General features: G+C 36.8%; 1 protein-coding gene across 1 annotated transcript in view; it reads right to left on the bottom strand.

The window, feature by feature from the left end:
• Window positions 1-25731, bottom strand: part of VWDE (von Willebrand factor D and EGF domains) — a 36071-nt gene that overhangs the window by 5601 nt on the left and 4739 nt on the right. The window contains exons 2-24 of the mRNA XM_041418258.1: window positions 24739-24923; window positions 23191-23422; window positions 21208-21273; window positions 20221-20480; window positions 18733-18822; window positions 17562-17706; window positions 16668-16882; window positions 16273-16346; window positions 14094-14367; window positions 13804-14012; window positions 12369-13354; window positions 11071-11207; window positions 8169-8324; window positions 7457-7561; window positions 6937-7051; window positions 5383-5633; window positions 5045-5264; window positions 4369-4506; window positions 3720-3782; window positions 1585-2262; window positions 1008-1103; window positions 780-875; window positions 161-256 (exon numbers count right to left, since the gene is read on the bottom strand). Of these exons, the coding sequence (XP_041274192.1) occupies window positions 161-256; window positions 780-875; window positions 1008-1103; window positions 1585-2262; window positions 3720-3782; window positions 4369-4506; window positions 5045-5264; window positions 5383-5633; window positions 6937-7051; window positions 7457-7561; window positions 8169-8324; window positions 11071-11207; window positions 12369-13354; window positions 13804-14012; window positions 14094-14367; window positions 16273-16346; window positions 16668-16882; window positions 17562-17706; window positions 18733-18822; window positions 20221-20480; window positions 21208-21273; window positions 23191-23422; window positions 24739-24923 (4887 nt within the window). The remainder of the gene's footprint in view (window positions 1-160; window positions 257-779; window positions 876-1007; window positions 1104-1584; window positions 2263-3719; window positions 3783-4368; window positions 4507-5044; window positions 5265-5382; window positions 5634-6936; window positions 7052-7456; window positions 7562-8168; window positions 8325-11070; window positions 11208-12368; window positions 13355-13803; window positions 14013-14093; window positions 14368-16272; window positions 16347-16667; window positions 16883-17561; window positions 17707-18732; window positions 18823-20220; window positions 20481-21207; window positions 21274-23190; window positions 23423-24738; window positions 24924-25731) is intronic.

Genomic DNA, 25731 nt, shown 5'->3' with positions numbered 1-25731 from the left:
TTAAAAAGCCCAGGTATAGGAACCTTCAAAGAGGCACAGGTATTATGTCATTTGCTAGCATTAGACAGAAGGCATAAAAAATTTAAACCATAATTTGCTTTCTGGCTCCTGAAGAACAGGAAAAATAACGTGTATTTTTCTCTTACTCTCTTTTGCTTACTTGTATCACATCTTGGCCCCACAAAACCATATGGGCAGGTGCAGAGATTTCTGGCCAAGCAGGTGCCTCCATTTTGACACGGTGGTTTACAATGTGCTGCAGATACAGAATTATGTTCAGGAAATTGCCTCTAGAAAGATGCATGGACTGGTTATGCTTTATAAAAAATGAAATGTTAGTAACTGTCAGTGAACAAAAAACTGAAAATAAAATAAGGAGACATAGGCAATGCCTTTTGACAAGAGTAAGTAATAAGAACAACTTCACTTCAATAGTGCACAGTCCAAACAGTGGTGGTCACCCTGAATAAAAGAAAGCTGACACAATTTCCAGACTGTGCTTCCCACTCTTTAGGAGTGTTTAGCTTAGAGGCAACTGCATTCACTGCTGAACTGCTCTACTTAATGTGAAAGCTAAATTTAGGAATATCCAATCATAAGCAACATTTACACTGTGTATCAAGAAAATGAGGACGTACACCAAAATGTAACTCAAGAGCTCTGTTAAAGTGACAGTAAAATGAACACACCTTCATGCTGTCAGAATGAACAGTCATGGGAGTTGTTCACAGCATCCTTTGGGTAGTTATGGATTTAAAAGCAAAGACTGCTACATTTACCTTCCTCACAGGTGGAGCCACTGTATCCAGGTAAACACTCACAGATGTTTGGCTTAATGCACTTCCCATGGTTTTTGCAATCAGGTCTGCATAAAGCTGTTAAAAAAAAAAAATAAAAACAGCATAAAAACAAAAAACTGTTAAAAAAAAAAAAAAAAAAAAGCACTCTGCAAATCATTCATTTGTGCATATGAGTTACTGCAGGCAAAATTAACGTGCCATACTCACCAGCCTGACAGTTATGACCAGCATAACCAGGCTTGCATTTGCAAATATTGGGTGCCACACACTCCATATTTTTGCCACAGGGTTGTCTACATCTTGCTGAAAAGCAAAGAAAACAACGAAAGGAGCAAGAAAAATGAAAGTGGCATTTCAGCACACTGTGTCTTACCTAATGTAGTGAACCGATCACAGAGAATCCATGATGTCGCTGCCCATAAATGCAGAGTATAAGACACATCAGGTATTTTTAAGTGCACCCACGGAACTAAAAGCCTGTAGGCTATGCCAATATTAATAATGAAAATGAGGAAATTCAATACCCCACACTTTCCACTGATAATACAGTAACAATATACTTGCAAGTTATAAAGGCATCCCAAGATTCTTTTCTTCAAAGCATTTAAATGCAATAATTTGTAATACCTCTGCAAGGTAACAATACCTCTGTACATTACAGAGGTAATACCTATTACAGAGGTATTACAATACCTCTGTAATACAGTAACAATAAACTTGCAAGTTATAAAGACATCCCAAGATTCTTTTTTTCAAAGCATTTAAGTGCAATAATTTGTAATACCTCTGCAAGTGAAGCCATCTCCATAATAACCATAAGGACAACGGCCACACTTGACACTTCCATCCTGCCTTGGCTCACAGGGTACGCCAGGAAAACAGGGTAAATCAGAACAGGTCACTGCTTCAGGAATCACTGTTTCACTCAATTCTTCAGGAAGCATTTTTGGTGGGACAGTGACTTCCACAAGGGTAAAAGGTAAATTACTTGCTTGATGCTTAGCTAATAGGTGCAGAACTCTTTGAGCATTTCCACCTTTGAATGCTTTGTTTGGCAAAGTATGTCCTTTGCTTATACTTGCTCTGCTGCTAGGGGAAGTCTTCCTGCTGCTCTCAAAATAGCTGAAGGCCTCAACCTGTGCCCTTGTTTTCTCAGGTGATGCAGCATGGCTCCTTGAAGATGCAGCCATTACAACATGTACCGAAGAACTGTTTTCCACGTCAGCAAGGTGACCACTGATGGTGCCTAGAGCATGAGCAATGTTTCCAGTAACCACAGGTTGTATAGAAGCACTTCCTTGTGAATCAGGTGTCTTGTAGGCAGTGATTGTTTTTACTGTGGAGGCTGGTAGTGTGCTGATAGTGACCATTTCTGTAGAAATAAAGCTCCTTGGGACATCTGTAGAACTGGGAATATAACCTGACATGCTTAAAACCTTCTCAAAGGATGATGATTGAAAACCTACAGTATGTTAGAAAGAAGCGGGGAGAAGTATGTGAATACCATCAGACTTTTCTTCCCTTTGAGGGTGGGGAATGCTTTCTGAACAAACAAACATACAGCCCATTCATTCTGTGCTTCAGGAAATCTCTCCCTGTGCTATGTCAGAATGTAAGTATGCAGTAGAACCTAACTGGGAGAATTAGAGAAGATCAAGGTGTTCTGATTACAACCTCTCCTACCCTCACCATGGCCTTTTCTTGGCTGGAAGATAAGGATAAAACACAATTTATAGGAGGCACAATTTAATGGAGCAGAGATTTCCCATATTAGGTCAATAAACAGATTTACTGTCAGCAGATTACCAGCTCCATATATTGCTTTCAACTAGGTAACTGAAAGACTTTAAGGAAAAGATATTGCATATGGTTCATCAGTGTGTCTTAGCACTAGAAGCAGAGATAGGACCACATGTATGAAGATGCTTTTACATACTGATGCACCATGGACAGCCTGCTAGGGGAACAAGCCACCAACTTGTAGCACAAGTATTACCATGTTTTATTCTTCAAACTTTTTAATCAACTTTATTAAACTTTCTGCATGGTTTTATAGTGGGATGCTTCAATTGTTTAATAAACATCAAAGACTGACTCAGTCACCTCATTCAAGAGAACACAAAATGAATGATAAATTCTTCATACTCTGCCCAGGGAAAGTGTGTGGTTTGTGCAAAGAAGTACCGCACTATAATCCCAAACTGGTAGAATACTGTATATGGGGTTTTAGCATTATGAGGCAGTGGAGGAATGAAACCCTAACCTGTTTATAACTAGAAAATGGTTTACAAAAGGTTAAACTTTACTGAATCATCATAGAGTGTGGTCTCCCACTGCTGAAAGGCAAACCGTTTTGCAGCTGATGAAGAACTATCCAGCTGTGCAGTAAGAGAGTCTTCCTTCCCCCCAACAACAATTCAGAGATAAAGGGAAAAGACACGTGAGACTTTCCTACAAAGAAACCCCCAGCAGGCACAGACCTGGAAATGCCAGCAACAGCATTTACAGAGTTTCAGAATAAAGACATTCACTTGCCATATCCTTCACCTCTCCTTTGAGTTGAAGTAGGAAAATGACATTCAACATAATGCCATAAACTTTTGTTTATCTCATATAACAGATGTCCCTATCCCCATGTTACCTATTTTATGTCAGTGGTTGGTCACTAAAACAAAAGGCAACTGTAAGAGTGTCATACATCACACTGTTAATAAAATCGCTTGACTGACCCAAGGGATTTGTTGATATTGACATTTCAGTCTCATTTTTAAGATCAGAATACAACCCCAGTAATTAATAAATTATGTCAAACTGAAAAATAAAGTGAATAGCATAAAACTGACTAGAACCTTTATCTGCCAGCTATATTCTTATCAGCATGTGAATCAGAAATTCTATTTTCTTCAGGAAAATAATCACCTTTATTCTCTCCAACTTCTCCCATGGAATCCTTCCTTTCAACACCAGTGTTGTCAAAGCTTTCTGAAAAGATGTGAAGGCACATTAGTAGTGCACAGAAGTAGCTACATTTTTTTAAATTAAATAAATTACAAAAAAAAAGTTAAAATTTTATTACATAAAAACAACTGAAAATTCAGAAAGTAGATTAAAGTTAAAAAATTTATTAAAAGTTTTTTAGCAGAGTACTTAAAAAATACAAGTTATTCAGAAATTGCTTGTAAATAAATGTTTGGCAGCTGCCTTGCCTTGGATAAACAGTTCTGTTAATCAGTCTAATAAAAATATATTTTTTCAATAACTTATTAATAATTTTTCATATTATTAAAATAATGACAAAAAATGCCAAAAATATTCCACTGTATTATTCCACTCTAATGTAAAAAAATGGGGATGTGTTTTGTATCTGTTTTTTTCTACGCTAGAAAGTGTTTTACAGCTGTGTTGACCCACTACAGTCTAATATTGCCATCAGCAGAGACAGAGCCCTGCATTGCTGACTACTGAAGAGAGTTCTAAGTTATTACTAAAAGCATGAAGCACAATCAAAGATATTTTTTCTGAATGACAGTAAGACAATACCATTCTTCTAAAAATCAAATAGTTTTACCATGACATGTCTTCCCATCTCCTTGAAGATTATTTGGGCATGGACCACAATAGTAAGAACCAAAAGTATTGAAACAAAATACTTCAGGGTAGCAAGGACTGGATGCACATTCATCTACATCCTCTTGACAATTTTTACCTGTATTGAAATACAGATTTAATTTTTTTTATAATATAGTATCACTAGACTTTGATGGTGCATTTATAAAAGTACAATGTATGCAAGTGCTGAGAAAAAAAAATGCAACCATTCATTTCAGTACATCTAATAAGAACAGCTGATAAGGTTTGCTATTCACATTTTTTCCTCTCATATCAAGTATTTTGCTTGTTGTAGAATATGGAGAAGATGGGCTGTGGGGACTACATGATTATCTGCAGGAGGAATTTCCTCTGTTTCCCTGTGTTGATGAATTTACCTTTGCAGAGGGAAACAATGCAAATTAGCTTTCATAATGAACTAAAATAAACAACTATTATAGTCATGCAAGAAAAATCTTGAAGTACATCATATATCTGTACCACAAGACCATAAAGTTTCTTTATAATACTACATAACTGTCAACAGCAAGTTATTTACAGGGAAAAATTAAAAAAAGAAAATTTTAGACATACAATTAAAAACCCCTATTTATTACTAAACATGATAAATGCATGGAAATAAAGCAGCAATTTACCTTGAAGTTCATGTGGACATTCACAGTAATAGCTGTTTATTCCATCCACACATCTGCCAATACCACACTGGTTAAGTTTACAGTCATCAGTATTCACTTGACAGAGATCACCTTCAAATCCAGCCACACACACACAAAGATATCTTCCACTTCCAGGTGGGAAATTAATGTTTGTCACACATGAGCCATTATTTAGGCAATCACATGATTTTACACTGACCTACAAGACATGCCCAATAAGACAGTTTTCTTTTCTTTAATGAACTAGCAATGACTTCTGTAAATAGATAACTTAGGTATCTTGTTACTAAGTGTTATTTTACTGTAATATTCATTACCTCTATTTCTACCTTGGTCGTTGCATTGCAGTCATCGGTCAAAGAAAATGTTAATTTGTGGACATTCATTAACACAGCTTTCCACGAAAGGAGACCCGATGGGGAAAGACTGGCACCTTCTGGACCAGAATCCAATGTGAAATGAATAGCAGAGCCCTCTGGATCTGATGCCAAAAACTGATACAAAAAATCTTCTCCATAAAATGTCTGTAGCATACCCTGAAAATTTTCAAGCACTGGAGGCTGGTTACCTGTAACAAAGGAGACGTTTTCCTCCTCTAAGGAAAAGTTGCAATATACTTATAAAAAATTAAAAGGAACATATCTTTCTACTAAATAAATCCCACATACTTATTTCTCTTAAATTCTAATGTCATTTGAATGGCACAGAAAAAACACTTGATATTTTCAATGCTAGCCAGTGACTGCTGCAAGCAGGAATCCACCCACTGTGGCAAAAACCAAGAAGGAAGAGGAAGATGTAATCAGTGTCTCAGCTGCTAAACTCTCTCATTTCTAACACCATCCTCCTTGCAGAAAGAGTTTGTGCTCTTTAGGTTTGGAGTGTTGCCTCTGGTTTTCGTTCTTCTCTCATTTCTGACTTTGGCTGTATTGAATTCCAGTCCATAACATGCTGATAACACAGAAATCCATTGGCTCCCTCTCTGCTGGATGAGTTTCATTTCATTCCTTTCATTCACATCTCATCCTTTTAGAATAGGTATATCAACCTTGGCTTTCAGTACAAGTTTGGACTGGGACAGGATTCACCAAGACAGGCACCAGAAGTCCCATTCAGACAAGACCTTTCCTAATCAAGGCAGAGTCTTGATTTCATGGGTCTTTCACTCATGAAGACGCTGATAGAATGCTTGTACTTGTGATGTTAGAGACTGCAGGACAGGCTGGATGGCTAATATGAAAGCTCCAAGAAATATTCCATTTGGTGAAGGGATCAAGGTGATGTGTATATCCAAAGACTAAAATCTGCACCAAAAGAGCTACAACTTCTGTGTTGGAACTTTGTACTACAGAGAAGGAAAATGAAAAATTTAGACTTAAGTTTTCCCTTCACAGTATGGTTTCTAACTGGATTGGAGTACTGCAGCCTTAGACGTACTTAAGATTTAGGCCATGTATCTATGCCATCAATGTAAATGATGCCCAGATATTGTGTCTAATAAATTTAATTTAACTTGGGATCTCCACTTGTCTGTAATCAGAATAATTTGTTGAAAAATACCTGTTTAACCTATATGTTGAAGACAAACATATGTGGATGTAGCTGTGCTAAATATCAAGACTCCAAAGTACTAATTAGACTGAAAGTTGTTAAATCTTCATTAGTTATTTGTAATTACTACAGCAGGAGAGTCAGAGAAAGTAAATTAAAATATTACATATATGGTCTGGAAACAACAATATAATTTTCAGAAACTAACAGAAATACCAAAACACTTACCTAGCTAAACTTAAAACATCACTATTACCATAAATTTAAAAACTTTGCAGACTTTCAAGTACTTGGTATTAAAAATACTATTTAGAACTTACTTTCAACAACTGACCAAGTTAACTTGGCTAAGTCAGGTCTGCACAGTAAGCAAGGGCTGGTTGGATTTGTGTCTCCTTCACCATAACAGAGTCCATCTATGTTGCATGTTTTCTCCTTTTAGAGAAATGACAATGTTATTAATTAATGGTTTTGGTTATCAAACTGGTTATGAATTTGTAAGTAGTAAATAAAATCTAATCATTCTTCACTTCTATTAAACAACTAAGCTTGCTTCTAAATCTAAACAACTAATGGCAAGTTTGGTTTTACTTGGTAATTATAGTTCGATTTTACTTGGTAATTTACTAGGTAAATATAGGTAATTATTTTACTTGGTAATTATAATCAAAATTTTGGTTTGATTTTTTACATTTAAAATTGCCTCAACCCAGCTTCTCTTTCTGTGCATTGAAAATCCCTGCTGGAAACAAGAACAGGTATGTTCTGCTAATTTTTCTAGATTTTTTTTCAGCCTGAAAAATGCATCACTTTCATAAAAGAGAGTAGTGAAACACATACCTTTAATGAACATAACCCAGATTCTTGTGGTTCACATGTCTGACAGGCTCCATCATATAATATCATTGTTTTAGAGTTGCTATAAACAAATCCATCATTAGAAATCTGCAAGGTGAGCAGTAAAAATGGATTAACTGATACAAGTATTGATAGACTCACCTGGTCCACTAGCACAACCTTCCACTAATTAATAGACACCCACGTGCAGGTGTCTAAACCCTCACAAAAGGCATCAGAAATCTAATTAAACCTGCCAAGGAGTCTAGGCAGATTTTGACCAACCACATGTCAGTGTCTAAGGTAAATTGAATTCTGTGTAGGCTCTATTGACCTTATTGACTCAATCTGTATGAGAGCTCAGATTATCTATATGAGAGCACAGGGATTTGTACACGTGGCTGAGCTTAACTCAGTTCTACCAAAGATGGATCCAAGGTCATTTGAAATACTCTAGGGTAACTACCTGGCCTTTAACTTCTACTCTTGAAGAATGTGTGTCTCTGCAGGACCTAGGTTGTATCTACCAGTCCCCTGCAGGAGAATACCGTCAAACGACACTTGACACTTAAGCTTAGGTGACAAGACTGAGACCCCAAGTTAAGCAAGTTGACTTCTCCCTTTAGTACCATTAAATAAAGGATAATATCTACGTGACATATTTTCATCTTAACAGGAACATTTCTAAGTGAATATTTGAAATTTATGAGAGTACCTTTATTTGCCATCTGGCAATGGGTTTGTCATCAACCACATCCATGACATCAGACTGCTGGACATCACTTGGTAACTGGCATTCAACAGTCCTGGCATTTTGGAAGGCAGCTGGCATAGTTAGAGGTTCTCCAGAAATCCACTGTCTATCACTATACTGAATGTTAAGACAGAAAATTTGATACATCACGAAAACATTTTTACCAGAGAAAAACTCCCCATATATTGCACAGCGTTTGAACCAGTCTAATGTGTCTGGATTAGAATGCAGTGGCAAATATTAGATGACAATATTTGCACACACACATTTTCACCTAAGCCTGCTACTGTGGAGGAGCAGGCAGAAAAGTCCTTCCTGATGCACAGCCCTCTGGCACTGCATTGCCAGGGACAAACAGCCCTTCCAGCTGGAAGGGAACAGGAGGGTGAAGCAGTGGATGATCCTCAAACACCACTGATCTGATGTGCAAGTGCCTCTGTTCCACTCTGCTCCCATGCCAGGACAGGCTTTAGTCAAAGGAGTAGATGAGGTTTTGGCAGGGCTCAGGAATCATTCTGGGTGCCGGGGCAATACTGGCAGTTGGCCATTTAGCCCTTGTACAAGCCAATAGCTTGTTCAATGGAACAAGACACCACTGACTTTTTGTGACAGCCACAGACTTTTCTTCTAAACTGCTGTAAGGCATCCATCTTGGGAGCTCAAGATAACAGAATAAGGGTGATAATACTATTTGGCTGAAGCACTGATGTGGAAGTAGGGTTAAGCATATGGAAAATAAATAAAATGAGATGGAACTAAGAATCCAGGCAGACTAAGAATCAAGAGAACAGCAAGTAAAAGGGATTTTGAGCTTGAGTAGTTTTTACTGAGCTTGCATAATTTTTTTTAGTTATTAGAACCAATCAAAACATTTATTCAATCACAATCTTTACATGGAGAGTCATCTGCTATATAGGCCTAGCCTTTTTTTCTTTTTTAAACAGAAAAAGGAACACTTTTGCTAAAAATACATATGTGCTGCTTCTGTTCCAACCACTTACCTTTTTCTTTCACCCTATACTTATTTAAGAAATTCACAGCAAAGGTAAGTATAAAAGCTAAATATTTCTAAATATGGCATTTTGAGTGCATTTAATACTGCAACCTTTGAAATGTGATACAGTCTACTTCTTCAGAAACCTTTTGCTACTATCTGGAGGCAAGTTCAGATATTTTTTTTCAGAAACAGTTTAATCTTTCAAAAACCAATTAAAAAGCCTTCAGATCTGTAAGCATTCCAGCTCATAAGGTTCATGGAAATTGGAATTCAGTGTAAACCAGAAGGAAATAAAACTGTGTTTTTGTATTGCAGAGATTAAACATACTCTCATCTTTTACCTTTAAATTCTCTGGTTCTGTAATCATAAGCTCCTGACCATTTCCTACCCAAACCTGCATCAAGTATCTACCCTAAACTGGGTAAGACAGCCCATGAACAATAGACTTGATTTAACATTTCAAAAGTGAAAATATTGAAAAGAGAAAAAAATTCTAAATTCTGCCAACATGCCTCTACTACAAAATTTTGATCATTTAAGTTCAATCTCAAAATCTGTGCAGTTCTATACTGCTGCAAGTCCATTGACATTTCCTTGAATTCACTATTTCTCCAGCCTGAAAATCTAAACAAAAAACCAGTACCCCAAACTTCATTTCTTTTGTATTCTCAAGGAAAAAATTTGCAGCTTTCTCCTCAACTGCAGCTAACAGCAGTAAAATGGCTCTTGTCAGTAAGAAGATCATCATTAAAAGTGACTAATTAGGAATTTTTTTTGTTGGCAGCCAAATACAGCACCACCAAGAGAGATTTCAGAATACCTTACCATGAGTTAAAACTGAGATGTTTCAAACTGTGATAAGTGAACTCCCAATAATTGTCTTACTGCAAGCTTGGTCTAAAAGTCTTTTAATATAAGGGGAGCATAAACCTACTCTTGACAATCATTTCAAGCCAACTTGAGTGGATATATGTGGAGTTTAAGAAAAATCTATAGCCAGCATTGCCTAATCTGTCAAAATAATTTCAGCATCTGCTGGAAATAGCTAAGGAAAACTACTGTCTCAGGAAAAACATTTCCCATTGAATGGTTCCCCTTTTGCCAGCTCTCACCCCCTCCATCATCACACCAATAAAACACAGTTTTACTTTTAGCTTTTTTTGTTCTCATGTCTAACATGACATAAAAACTTTTATGCTGACCATTTATTCCAGGCTACAACTTGTAAATTGTTTGTGTATTTGCCTTGAAAATTTTCTTTTTTAAGAATCAGCAACAACAGTCTCTCTACACAAATTCTCCTTAAGTTTACAGCGAAACATTTTTCAATCTCCTGTTCAAACCTGACATATAGCATTAAAGAGCCATGGTATTCTACTTCTGGGAAATGGACAACGTATCAAAAATGCCTTTCTTTATCTTTTCCTAATAGATTTATTATGTTTATAAAAGGCTATTTCAAGCATTAGATTTGAGAGAGAAATCTAGTAATGGCTTTAACCTTGCTGTCCTTTTTCAATGAAGTGGTACTTCCATTCCTCTCCATAAGCACTTAAAAATACAACGATGTGCTGGTTGTTACTAATAGGGCTGCCCTTGCCCTCTTCTGATGGATAGCTGCTGTGTGCTGTTATCTCCCTCCCAGCTGCTGAACATTCCCATTATGTTTTGTATTTCTCTTACCATGGAGGAAATGGCAATCTTGCAAAGTCTTGAGTGTTTGCTGCAAAGTGCTGAGTGCCTTTGCTTTTAGCTTCCACTAAACCACTGGGCTGTGCTCACATCAATGAATAATACGTTTGACATTTTGTACCTTGTTCTCTAAGAAGTTTAAAATGTAATTTTCACTATTCAGGAAGACCTACTTGCAATTTGATGATTTCACATTTCAGGTTCAATGAGTCCCTGAAGCCATGTCCAAACACTCTCACAGATGTGCAGTCATACTGTCGAATGTCGCACAGCCCAGCATTCTCCAGCTCTGTAATTTCTGGAGCCTGGTCTTGGAAGCAGAGATTAGACAATAAATGCTAGTATGAGAATTCATTCATATGCTTTTACATTATGCAGTATGCTTATTTTTCTATCCAACCATGAAAATTATGTAAACAAGAAAATCTGGGAAAAAGGAAGCATAAACAGAAAGACTTTATATTGTTACACTGAAACTTTAAAGCTAGGCTTCTGTCTTCTCTTGGAACCTCAGTATTAGGAAGCAGAGAAATTTCAACTGATGAACACTTGTGAGTACATGTTTTGCTTTCTCAACTATAGTTCTTTACATAAGACTTCCAGAATAAAATTGAAATGAAACTAAGGCCTTAGAAATAGGAACTGGAAAGGAGGCAGCTATGCAATAATTTATATAGGGATTCTTTTTTATTAAAAACTAAAAAAAAACCCAAAAAAAAAAAAACTCCAATGGAAATTATTTCAGGAAATAAACTGACAGATCAGAACACAAAAACAGTTTTTATGAGGCAAAACTAGCTTATTTTATTTCTATTGAAGTCAAACATTTCTTATTATTCTATTCCTTCTTTCTCTATTTGCTCTTAAGTCATTAAAAACATGATTGCAAACCAGTTTTGCCTTTATTTTGAAAGAGTTTTGACTTCGGTAGTACTGTTCATATTTTTCCAGTGTAATTGTTCAACTGAATTTTTAGTGAATATCTTACCTACAGAAAATGGAAAAAACCTGCCCAGCACTATTTGTTACAGCTCTTTTTTCTTCACTTCCAATTCTGCTCCCATCCAATCTAACAGTTAGCTTACAGAGATGTAACATCAATAAAGACAAAAACATCACACTGAGATTTAATAAACAGGATCACATAAACTATAAAAAACTAGGGGAGGGATGAATGTGGCATATTTTCCCTGAAGGAGACAGCATGTGGAAACATTGACAGTCTCTTGGGGCTACACTCTGCATTGCAAAGGGACTTTTTTTAATCTGACCTATTAGTAACTAAGCTCATGTTCTGGCCTTGGAAACAAGAAGGCTGAATGCAAAATAATTACAGCTGTAGAAAACTGTAGCTAAACAATTGAGAACCCTTGCCCATGTACAAAAGCAGGAGAGAAAGGCAGCAAAACAAATACACTTTGTACAAACATTGAGAACATTCTTGAAGTACATCTCATTTCCCCCCACTTACCAGACAGTATGCTGCAGTCATATGAGCTGTAGCCTTGAAAACATGCACAGCCCCATTCTGTACATTCTCCATTACCACTGCAGAGACTGGGACACTTCAAAGCAGTAAGCAGGCTCTCAACTGACTCTTCAAGTTCCTGTGGGCTGTAATTTATTTCTTCTAAAATTCTTTTCTCACATTCATTCTCCAGCAGAGCTAAGGAAGCTTCTGTCCAACTGAGGTCATCTTTCAGCAGCAAATCTTTAATGCACATATCGATGGCATCCCCTGTTCGCCGGCCAAGGAGGGCAGCACAGGACCTGCCTATGCTGGAATTAGCTATTGCCTGCTGGCACAGGAACACAGCACTAGATTCAGTAAGGCCTGAAGGTGTGGGCCAAGAAGGAAGGAGCTTTTCGTCTGTGTCAGTGACATGGTCCTCTGGGAAAAAATAACTATATCCCTCTAAATCTGTTTGGCTGAGACTTTGGAAGACAAATACTGGATGGTACTCATAATAATTTTGGCGCTTCCCTCTACTTGTAGCAGACTGAGTTCTGTGAAAATGACTGCTGTAATGGTAAGAATTTCTCCTAATGTCTAAGCTTGAACTTCCTTCTCTTTCAGTACCAGTATTACCCACTGAGGTGGCAGAGAGACGTGAGTTTAATGGTGATGTTTTGTGAAGTTTGGTTTGATTATTCTGCCTCTGCAGAAGTGTAGATAAATCCATTTCCTGTGTAGATGAACGTTTCTTTAAGCCCCTGACAAGATCAGCAGGACCAAGATACTCAGCAGTGACATCCAGTCCTGGTATCAAAGAAAGAAATCTACCATTTTCACTTTCTTTACAAGACAGAGGAGGTTCTGACTGAGTAACTGTCTCCAGATTGTTTGCTGGTTGATATAATCTGGTATCTTCAAGTGAACAGTCACAGAAGAACATTTTTCTAGAAGATGTTAATGAAGCAGGTGTCTTGTCAAACAAGCTCTCTCCTGGTAAAATTCTAGTGAGGAAAGGAAAAGGTGAAACTGTATCATCTGACCTATTTTCTTTGTGTTATTAAAGCATTAACATTTTTTTGTTCTTTGTTGTTTCATACTTCTACAGCATAAGTCTACATCACACAGTTATATTTAAACACCAGTTAAAACACAAACCCCCAAGAGCAACTTATAAAAGAATTGAGATGAGTGGATATTTTCTGGATACCTTGGTGCTTTGTTCCAAACCTAATCAAACTAATCCTACATCATAATGCTTAAATACTTATTTGGCAATTCAGTTTAAATTTTCTCTTAAATTACTTATGGAATGTAATTATGACATTCTAATATCAACTTTAAAACTTAAGGAGATTTTTTTTTTATTATTTTGACAAGCTTTTAAGAGTGTGAAGGAAAGGTAGAACCAAAAATTATGGCATTTGATTTATCAACAGAAGCATTTTGTTACCTCCATTCCTTAATAAAAGAAAAATGAACATTAGCATGGTTTGGGATTTCCATGCCACTCGCAGTGTGATAGTCATTCTCTGCATTTCCATCAAAGGTGCCACAGAGTCCCACTGTATGCCTGTAATCTGAACTGGGTGCCCTAAGTGTTAGGCTCATTCCCCATTCACTCACATCAGCACGAACGAAAGTTCCAGAAGAAAACAAAACCTAAAAAGAGATTGAAGATAGCCTCATGAGAAACTTGATTTTTCACTTTACGTAATCTGTAAGCAATTATTTACCACTTACTGTTACTTTTCTTCCTAGGTAGGATTCAGTGATTCTGACATTGCTTCCTGTTGCGTCTCTGTTTATTACAGATAAGTGTGGCTGTGATTCATGGAGCTGACCACTGCACATGTCAAATGCAATTATATCACTTCCTTCCTTAGCAACAAAGCCACAGTTGCAGGATGCTGGGTAGTGAAGACTTCCACAGTCCCACTGGCGAACATGAACTTCAAAATCCCGAGATGTACTCTTATAGAGAACAAATGTTCCAGTTTTAAAATTGTCATAGACTCTGGAATCAAAAGTATAGCATGTGATATCACTTTGGTTGTGAAATAACTGTATCACTACATGTCAGCAACTCTATTTTCAAGCAGATTTTTAATATTTGGTGAACATTGATACTGAAACTCATTTTCTCAAGTCAGAAAAAGCACTACAGCTCACAGAGCAAAACAAAGCTTTATCCTGAGCAAACGCCATCATATCTTCCTCTGAGCAGCTCTAAATTTAAAAAAAATCTTATTTTTACAGCAGAAAAGAAGGATCTTGAGTGGAATATATGTAGACAATGGCTGTGAATGTAAACATAAGCATGAAGCTACTGCTATTCTTTGATCCTAACAGCGCATATGGAGGGCACTTCTCAACCTTTGTGTGTCTACAATGGTACACCTATGCAGCAAGAGCAACAAGATGCATAGCAGTGTGCATGTGGGGGCAGCTGCTGAAAACCGCACAAGTACCCTTGACAAAATGACTTAGAAAGTCACATCCTTTTAAAAAGCTCTGCTTTATTAAGATGGAGATGGGGAGTGCTTATTCCCAATGATCATTTAAGATGAAACCATAAATAGCAACTTGCTTTTTTTCCTTAGGGTTAGCCATCTGTCCCCTGAAGCAAGGTTAAAATAGCCAATTTAATGATTCAGCAGCAAGAAAAAAAAAAATTAGAAAAAAAACCCCCAAACTTTTGCTGTAAGTTTAATGGCCTCTTGGCTATAAATGGCATTTGACAGTTGATTGTAGACTGTCAATTTGCTTTGTGTATAATGGGGCAGCAGACAAACTGCAGATGGCTGCACAACTGGGACTGCATAGGACTGTCCATAATTCAGTAGGTAATTTGTTTCCTCAGTTTGTAAAATAAAGTAGCAACATAATTTGTCCTTAAAAAGAAAGTTCTTTCTCTGCAGCATCATGCTTGCAGACATCACATTGCAGTAAAACACTGCTTCATGAGAAAGCTTGATCACAATGTATCCATGGTTGCAATGCCCAGTTAAGACATCCCTAAAACTTCCACTGTAGGAGAAACTGCAAGATCAGGGTAAGCCCATTGACTTTATTAGTAGTAGTCAAAGTTCTTTTAGAGAACCAATCACAACTCTTATTTCCCCTTCTGTTATCATGTGTGGGCTGAACATCCTTTTTTGGAGGCAACATATCCTCATCTTCTCACCCTTCTGCTTGAAATGTGCTTCTGCTGAACAAAGAATATAAAACTCCCAGGTGTGGAGCCTGTGTTTGTTCAGACATCCTTTGTGAATCAGAACTATCTTGTAAGAAAGAAGCACACCAAAACCAGCTGTGGCTATGCAAGCTGTTTTCACTTCAAAATCCTTTTTGGCCAGTGATGTGCAAGTGACAGCAATCAATAAGTGTCTTTCAATGCCACTAATAAACACAGCAAAATGCTACCCAGACAGCAGACAGCTTCTAGTAATTTGATCCTACAAGGATTCAGATACTGACATACAGAAATGGGGAAACTATGCCTTTATTTGGAAATATCTTTGCATTAGAAGTTTTGTTTACTCAGTCATTTTATCATGGTTCATATTTCATATATGAACATTTCTATTTTTTTGCAGCCAACAGACTCCCCAGCTACCACTCCTCTTATCCATTTGCTTCATTCTCTCGCTACAACTCCAGAACTTGCTTTTAGAAATGCAAATATTACAAACCTCATCATGGCTGGCAAGCTTTTATCACATAAAGCACATTAATCCTTATTGTCAAAAAGAATTGTAAAACAGACAGTGCAATTGCAGAAAACTACAGCTTACTTGTATCATCAGTACAGATTTAGAATAAATATAGAGATAATTAAAGAAATAGAACACACTCCTCAAAACCCACCCAGAAAAGCTCCCAACACACTTAAAATTAAGAGCAGCAAGCCAGTAATTACCTTCCATCAAAAGTAATTATATGAGGGTCAGTAAATGAGTAACAGTAGGCAGTGGGTAGATCCTTAACTGTAATCTTCAAAACAAAGAAAAACAAATTTAAAACACATCAGGTTAGGAAATAAATGCACTCAGCTATGTTATTTATCTTATGGTAGTAGTTTACATTCTAATAAGTATATTATGCTTTTAATCAATCTTAGTAGTTACTTCAATATTAAAATATAAGACAAAAAATTCAAATGAAAACACAGAATTTCAAGAAAAAACAAAGCAATTATAACCAACCACTTAGATATCTTGGTGTGAATCATTAAGTCACAACTGAAATAAAAGCTTCACTAACACCAGCTACACTTCTGAACAGTTTACAGATCTTAACACAAAGATTTTCAACCTGTGTGCTTTCTGGAACATAGCCATTCCACAGGAAATTTTCACTGGATATAGGTTCAACTGCAATTCTGGTAATCCTGTCTCCATCCTGCATGAAGTCTGTCACAGCACTGAAATAAATTACAGCTTGACTACAGATTCCATCATTGCAGGATTTCTGGAGAAGATCCACATGACAAGAAGAAAGAGCCAAGTTTAGACCTAACTGCTCTTTACCTGTTTTAAAGAAAATACATCATTAGTGAGTTCCTTCTCTAAACAAGACACATTCTCTTAACTACTGTTAATATAGATACTAACTTATTTACACACACTTTCATAAATTAAAATAATTATGCATTTTTCTTGGGTTTGGTTTGGTCATGCAAAAAACCTCCTCTCTACCTCTTCATATACACACCTAAGACAATGTTTTTGCATTCCCCAGTTTGACAGACAAATGGAAATCATTATAGGCTGGATAACATGAAAAAAGATGTTGTCTGCATAGGCAAGGCTCCTCCTGGTTCAGAGGATTTGTGCTTGAGAAAATATTAAAGAAAATTACTATAAGAGTAAAAAATTATGACTTTGTGACTGTATATATAACACTTGCAATGCAACAGGTAAACAAAATTACCTGAATTATAAACTTTACAAGTATTACAGTATTATGTCTATTCAAGTTAAAGAATGTGGCTCTGATATCAGTGTCTACCAAAACACCTGCAAACTTCAACAAGTAATTCTTTCCTATTTTCAGCAGCATCATACAGACTCTGAATGCTTTAACATTTTAGAAAGTATTTTACAGTGTAACAACTTCTCTGAAGAAATAAACCAGCACTGTATTTATAAAAATATACAAAAATGTAATTAAATATACAAAATGTAACAAAATCAGGGTAATACTTACCTTCATCAACACTGTTTAATGTTAGTGAGATTTTGCAGTCACTTTTTAGCTGGCTAAATTCAGGACAAGGAATAGGAATGCTACTTTCTATTGTCAGTCTGTATTCCTTCCCATCTTCTGATATATCATATGCTTCTGGATGTATCTAGCACAGAAGAAATTGTGCTTAAAATGCAATCTTTGTGAGCAAAATGCAGCACTGCTTCCTAATAAGCTAGGAGCGCTTATTTATATAGGCTGAGGAGCAGCAGCATATTGAGGAGAAGATGCAGACACAGCAGACACAGCCTTGAAGAGGTGGGTAAAGGGGCAAGGATAAGGAAAAGGCAAGAAAAAGGGTTAGCTAGAGGAGGGAGCTAGCAAACCACATCTTCACCACAAAAATGAATAACCCTTGGAAGCTAAGATACAAACAGCTTTGCGTACTGTCTGTGTGGGAGGAAGGAAGTGGGAAGCTACCTACAGGTAGCAATCCAGAGTAATTTCAAAGCACCATATTCCTCCTGGAATTCCTCTCTGCAAGCTTACAATATTGATCACCGAAAATGTACAATCAAAAACTCAATTAGAGATCAGTAGCAGGGGCCTACAGTTCAGCTTGGTAGGATGGGTGGGGTGGTCCTGAATGCAGCCTCGCAGGGAAACAAAGAGAGCACATTTCCTCCTTGCAGGGTACACTGCAGAACTACACTACAGGAACAGGCTCAGGCTAAGTCAGCAGGACTATACCCAATATGTAATTAATGACATGCAGTCTGTCTTTCCAGGACTGGGGTGCCATTCTTGGCCAGCAAATGGGTCCCTATAGCTCTATCCACAGCAGGAACTACACAGCAGTAGTCTCCCAGCTACCCCCCTCCAAGCCCAGACCAGGCTGGCTCAGACTGTGCCCCCAGACTTTATGAGCACAGCACCAGTCAGCTCCAGGGCTGGAAACCAAGGCCTGCACTGTGTGTGTGAGGTGTCAATTCAGCCTTCCTGCACCTTGAGTACATGGGGAGCACACAAACTACTGTGATTCTCTTGCTTTTGGACAAATTTATGTCCACCTCAGCTGACAACAAGCTCTATTAATTTACAGTTTATACATTTTAAGTGCCTTCTAGTCAGAGGACTGACTGCTGTAGCAATACTCAAAAAATCCTACCACATTATGTTTTTACAAAGTTACCTTAATTCCAGCAAAAAATTCCTTGCTCTCAACTGAAGAGCTTTGTATATCTGGCTTCTCCATGAAAAAAGAAGAACTGCTACAGTAGACCTGTAGGGTAAAACCAGAATAAAAGAATATATTTGTGGTATGAAGTAGTCACATGAAGACAGATCTCAGCCCCCATGGTCAGTTCAATGCTTCATCATGGCCAGTCTTCTGGTTATACCACAAGGTAGCAGTTACCAGTGGTAACAGGTAAATACAAATAAAGAAGAAAAACAGATACAAACTGAGCATCCTAGGACCTTTTCCTGGCATATTCTACCAGTGGTGCAGAGACTTCTTCAACTAAAAGCTACATACAGATCATATTTAATGAATACTTTAAAAATCTTTTCTGGAGCATTTCTACAACCAATGATATCTATGAAAATGCATTTTACACTTGATTACATGCTATTTACTAGTTGTTTTTTTTTTTCTATTTCATAGCTTTTGCCTTTTAATTTTGTTTAGTGACCATTAGATCTTATATTTTGTTTTTCCTGATATTAGAGACCTGGATAATCTTCTTCAAGATGAGGAATTCAGTGTAACTTCCCTCCACTGAACCAGTTTCATGCTACTAGACACCATGGTTTCACTTTGGTTTGGTGTTTGTTTTGGCATTTGTTTTTATTCTGCTGTATGCATTTTGAGATGTGTTGACCACACATGCAGTATTTCTGATCCTGAAAAAAAAAAGTGATTCAGAGCAGCAGGAGGTAGCTTATGATTGTGCCTTTCCTTTTGACTGTCACCAAGCCAACACTGTCAGGCAAGTCTTCACAAAGTCCCCAAATGATTTTTGGGGAACAAAAATTGCTATTCATGTCCATAAGCCATCCAGGCAGCCTGGCTTTGGCTTGAACATACATATGCATACTACCCATGTGTTTTGCTTTTTTTATTTTCTCCAGGAAAAATTAACCTGTATTTTGGTATGTATAGGTAAAACATGTATTGATTTTCCAATGCTTAGGCTTCTCAAAGTTACCATGAGACCCTAAGTCTTCATTCTGCTACATTGGAAGGTAAGGCATCACACTGCTTTTGGTGGCAGAGATTAAAACGTAAGTCCTAGACACAAACCCACATCCAGAGAAAAATATACATCTATTGAATCAACAACATAGCTTTTCACAACCTCTGGCTCTTACAGCCTCTCACTGAGATGCAGTTGTATCCAAAAATCCTCTTAATTTACACTATTTTAATAAAAATTTTCCTGGAGGGACACTGCACTGTATTGAGACAATCACTCTCAAAACCTCAGAGGCAACAGTAGTTATATTTCTGTGATATTTACATGTTCATATGGGCAGCTGGTGTAAATAAGTAGAGGCAGCAGGCTTCTACCAAGAAAAATTACACAGGAAGGTGCTGGACCTCCCTCTGAAAACTGTTAGTGTCTACTGAGCCCTATTTACAAATATACAAAGAAATCATAATAATGTTTTAACATACTCTGTCTCCAAGTCTGACATTTATCCCATCAAGTTCTAGAAGTGAGAAGGTATGAACTGCTGTTTCATGTGTAAGTTCTTCTTTGACACCTTCAGGAGAAAGTCTTGACCAAGTTACAATGAATCCAAGAGAGCTGTTTGCAAAAGGAATGCCAAAGGTACACCTCAGGTAGATGCTGCCTTTGATCATCTCTGCTACAACTTCAGGAACAGATGGAAGTGGTGGTGACACAGATGGAGATGATGTAGGAGCCAGGTTACCTAGTCAAACAGAAGTGTGGTCTGTGCTTTTTATTCTGCACAAAATCAGTATTGGATACAATGACACTGACATATTATTTTGCCAGATAATACACTAGTAATATTTACCCTTTTTATATGTGGAAATGCTACATAATTTCTTAAGAGAATCAAAATAAAATGTGTATCTCCCTGCTAATAATTATTAAATGGAGCAAAAACTCTTTATGAGCTTTTGATTACATTCTAGACAACAGGAAGGTGCTAAAGAGGGGAAAAATCCAATCCAAATAAACATAAACCAAAAACATAAACAAGAGAATAAAATGTGATTAATTATTTTACCAGGCAGGAGACAGCAACATGCAAGGGAATGTGCCTTACAGAAGAATAATTTCACTATTTATACAGAAAGTGGGGAAAAGAAAAAGAAAAAGGCTATTTAGAAAGGAACAGAAAAAGCAACAATAAGATTTGTAGATTCCTCTTATATTTTACTTCTGAGGAACCATTCAGCATCATTACAGTTACTTTCTGACATTTTGATACCTATTAAAAATATTCTGAGAAAGAAATTTGTAATACAAGTTTGTCTGAAATTACCCCCAAACTGCTCATTTTGCTACAAACCAAGCAATATTGTTGATAACATGAACATGTTTTTATTCAAGTCAGAATATCACTAAGTGCTGACATTATTGGGTCACAGATGCACAGAAAACCTGGAAAATCAAAACAAAATACTCACTGCTACAGATGCCTTCAATTTCCATTCCCTCAGGATCACAGGTCTGTGGCCTTGCATCTGAAACAACTATAAAGGGTTTTTACATTTTATATTCACACACAAACAGAATATAGATTATAGACCAAATGTCACAAAACACCAATTAAAGTGCAAAAATTCAGAATAGAAGCAATCTTGTAATCTGATCCATGTACAGCTGTGACAGCAGAGAGCACAATGTCTTGTGTTGGAAAACATCTAGGAGGAAGGGTACAGAACATTCTACCAACTCTACAACCTTTACTGCTGATGTGCTCAGCCAATACTTACACACATTGCTAGTGAATAAAAATGAATTATACTATTATCTTAAATATATATTTTGCCTCTCCAAATTCTGATCTGAACATTTATTCTTTAACTGTAACCCTGGACAGTGAAATTCAGTGCAGACCTGCTTTGCAAAAAAATCACCTTTCCTATAGAAGCCTAAGAAAAATCGTTTGTTAACTTCTATTGTTTTGTATTTTGAATGCTACAGAAAAAATAAGTGGAACTTGACTTAAACATGAAAATGCCAGTTAGTCACTCTACCCAAACTACATCAGAAGGGCACCAGCAACACTGGAAATCCCATTCACCAAAAAGAATGAAAAGCAGACTTTTGCTGTTCTACACTTCAATGGTATAATGTTTGAACTCCTTAGCATGTAGAGAACAGATAGAAAATTTGCATCAGGTATTTACAGCTGTCAAGTGTTAAAGAAAAAACACTGGCCACAGAGTAACCTAGATACAAAAAGTAGTATAAGAGTACAATGTACTTCACATGACAACATCATCTTAAATTTATGCATTTAAACTCAAAATGTGTTTCAGATTTACAGTGTTCAGTAGAGGCAAGTAAGAGTTATACTTTTTGCCTGCTTTATTTTGAGGTAGTAAAAATTTACTAGCTCGCTGTCTAGCTGTGGTTTTGCATCTTCTTTCCTCACCATGTACCAGGATCCAGAGTAAATGCAAGTCCTATTGTGCAAGAGTTCTTCATGGTTTCAGGCACATGCTTGCTGAACCCTTGGAGAATGTCTTGAAAATTAGATCTAAAGGTATAATGATGGACCAACAAGGCACCAGAAAGCCCACTGATAGATTTGCTACTACGCTTTTGAAAGTAGGGTAACAGAACATGACTCCAAACAATACAGCATATGATGCATGAAAATACTGCTAGAATTTTCATAATGGTGTGTTATATGAGCTAATAAGAATTTCTTACTACACAAATTTGTCACTGTTTCACAGTATTTATAACTCAAAGGATTTAACCCTGGCTTGCTTATCTGAAAAATCTGTCATGAATAATGAAATGCTGAAGTTTTGAGCTGCTAACACCAACATACTTTTGCAGCACAAGACAGTAGGATGCAAAGCATCTTCTTTCTCATAGAACTAATAAAATGTGTATGAGTAGAGCATTTCTGTGAATTTTCTTCTAGCAACAACATGTATACACTCCAGAAAGATTATAAGAATTACAAGAAAAATATTCCTAACAGTGCTAAATAATAATTGATATAAACACACTTTGCTCAAGTTCTTAAGACAAAATTTATTCTGATACAAAATTCTATGCATGTTCAGTAATGGCTATTTGGACAGTCTGAGTGCCATGAATTATACTGAATTTAGGCACACTGAATTTTGACTTCTAGATGTGTCTTATAACCCTACCTCATTATATGGAAAATTTCAATTCTTAAGTTTCTGGTCTCTGAAAATTAGTCAAATGCTACATGCAAGTTAAAGAGGGGTGAAGTGAACCCATTTCACCATTTCAGATCATTTCTCCTATCATATCAGTATTAAAAGCAAGGATTGCAAGAAATTTTAGCATAACTATTTCCTGACATTTCCACTCCACCAAGTTTCAGACAGATACAGATCAGAAAAACACTTACTCATAAACACAGACACTTAGCTGAGTTAGAGCATGCATTTTCTCACCTTCTGCACAATACCCCATGCACCCTTGGGTGGGCTGCAGAAAGTAAACAAAGAAATCCCCGCAGTTCCTCACCCTGACCGGGATTCGGAAAAGACAGCAGTCTTTTGAAGAGCTGAAGAAAAACTGCCATGTAGCACAAGCTGTTAACTGCTTGATCTCACCAGGTCGAGGCATGGATTCTGACCCCCTCAGAGACAGCCAGACAGGGGCTTGAGTCCCACAGTGATTCATCTTCAGCACCAGAGAAAAACATCAGGAAATGGTTAATGCCACATCAGACTGTTGCTGTGCTTTCGTGAGAGGTACATATGTAATTAATTTCTCGTGTGAGTTTTTAGCAAATTCAGCCAGTATAACAGAGGGATTGATGACTTTCCTCCTCAACGCTGAATACAAATGCACACAAAAGAGACTTAAGTCCTTTACTGAACCTAGTGAATTTGTATTTGTTTCTAAAGACAGGCTATAATTTAGTGCCTGAAGAACTTAACTGGAAGCCACGCCTGAGTGTTTTGCTCAGAAAAGCTCACAGTTGTGCTATGGCTTAGTGAGCTACTTTGCACCATTAACCTACAGTCAGTGACTGTGTGGATGCTATCAGAGCACAGCAAATGCAGGGTAGAGCAGAGGTACACTGAGTATCAACTAAAGGTGTTAAAGCTGTCACCTTTTATCTGCCCTTTGCCATCAACTGAAGGCTCAACTAACCTGCTGGATTTCTTCTAAGAGATGTGGGCAGCTGATGCATTTGTATGCTTGAACTGTTTTGTATTCATTTAAAAGCACTTAATTGATGGGATTTTAACTTATTTTTTAAGAGATTGAAAAAAGGAAATTTCAATTCATTAGAAAAATCAAGGCTACAATATTCTAACAACATTTTTAAGTTTTTAAAGGAAGGAAATGTTTTAAAAAAGGGATGTTAAAAAGATGTATCTCCTTAGAATATAACAGAGCTCCAAAATAAAGCTACAAATAAACTCTGAAATAAAGAACTAGTCATCTGAAGAATTAAATACTTCAAGCAACTCTTGAGTCTTTGGAGGCTTGCAGATGACAAGACAACTAATATTCAATTAGCTCTGTTAGTTCAAGTCACTTTAGGAGTAATCTCTTTTCTGTGACATGATGACTTTAAAAGCTCCACAATTACTGGGTCCATGTGGCTGCAAGTCTTTATGCTGCTCTCACATGGCCTTCCTGACACACTGACCATCACACAGTTCCAGCTTTACAACATGATAGCCCTGCTATGCTGCTACTGAGAAAATTTCTTTAGCACCGAGTGGAAATTACAGTTTTTGAGTGCTCTAAAAGAGATTTAATTTACCATCCTCTGCTATTGCCCATTCAGTGTACAATTTTCAATGCCTAGGACTTAATTTTCCAGTTAACACATTTTAATATATTCAAGTATTTAGAGATGATAGAAACTTTGTATTGTTCCACATCAGTCCCCATAATCATACTCTGTTTTATACCTACCCTACTAAAAAATTCTTCACCAAAATATCTCTTTCTCAGAATGAAATTATTTGTAACAATACCTCCACGCACTTGGTTGGCATCTCAGCAGGCTTATCAAAAATCATGAAGCGATACCATCCTGGAGTCAGGGAATGGTCACAGATTAAATCCTGAATAGCTGATTGCTGGAGGTGGGAAGAATCAAAACCCACGCTTCGGTAAGGGCTCTGCAGGATCTGATGTCCACCAGGAGAGCATTCTAGAACTGTGGAGCAACAGCATTTCAAGTATCAAGATGGAATGCCTAACTAAAATGTTTTAGAAAATATATTAAGCATTTTAAAAGGAAAATGTTGCAATATTATGAGAAACTGATTTTATGAAAGAATATATTGAAGTCTTAGTCTGAAATTTAATTCATTATGTCACAACTTTCCTTCTTTTAGTGGACAACAAATGCAGTAATAACCACATAGGCATTTACCCTGGATGCAAAACCAGTGAGAAGGAATATGTTTATACATTCTACCTGGATTTTGATTTTCTAGTTCGACTGATATTTATGAAACCTGAATACAAACAAGGAGTCAGAGGCATGAGAATACAAAACTTACCTCAGGAGGAGTAAGGTTTATCCAAAGGTCTTTTCATAATAGATTACTATTTTACAGAACTCCTCTGCATGAAATTAATAATTCCCTCAAATGGATGAGAGATAGCTGGATAGTTACATGCAGTTTGCATGTATACACGCAGAACATAACAAAAGTGTGTTAAAATGGGTAGATACTTGATACACATTTTAAGTCAATTTGCATTAAAGACTTGCAGACACACTAATTATAATAAAGAAACACAACTACCAAACTTATTTTTTGACATCTAAGTGACCTTGTGGCCTCAAAAAAATCTCTAAAATTTTCTGATAGAATGAAGGATCAGAATCTGAAGAAGTCTTTATCACAGTTGTTTTTGTTTGGTTGGTTGGTTTTGGGGGTTTTTTAGGGGTTTTTTTGGTTTTTTTTTCATTTTTTTTTTGTTTTGTTTTTGTTTTGTTTTTTTTTAATACAAAC

The sequence above is a fragment of the Onychostruthus taczanowskii genome, unplaced genomic scaffold (genome assembly GCF_017590055.1).
Source record: "Onychostruthus taczanowskii isolate IOZ18803 unplaced genomic scaffold, ASM1759005v1 scaffold59, whole genome shotgun sequence".
In the NCBI taxonomy this organism is placed as follows: domain Eukaryota; kingdom Metazoa; phylum Chordata; class Aves; order Passeriformes; family Passeridae; genus Onychostruthus; species Onychostruthus taczanowskii.
This window is presented reverse-complemented; position numbering and strand designations above follow the sequence as displayed.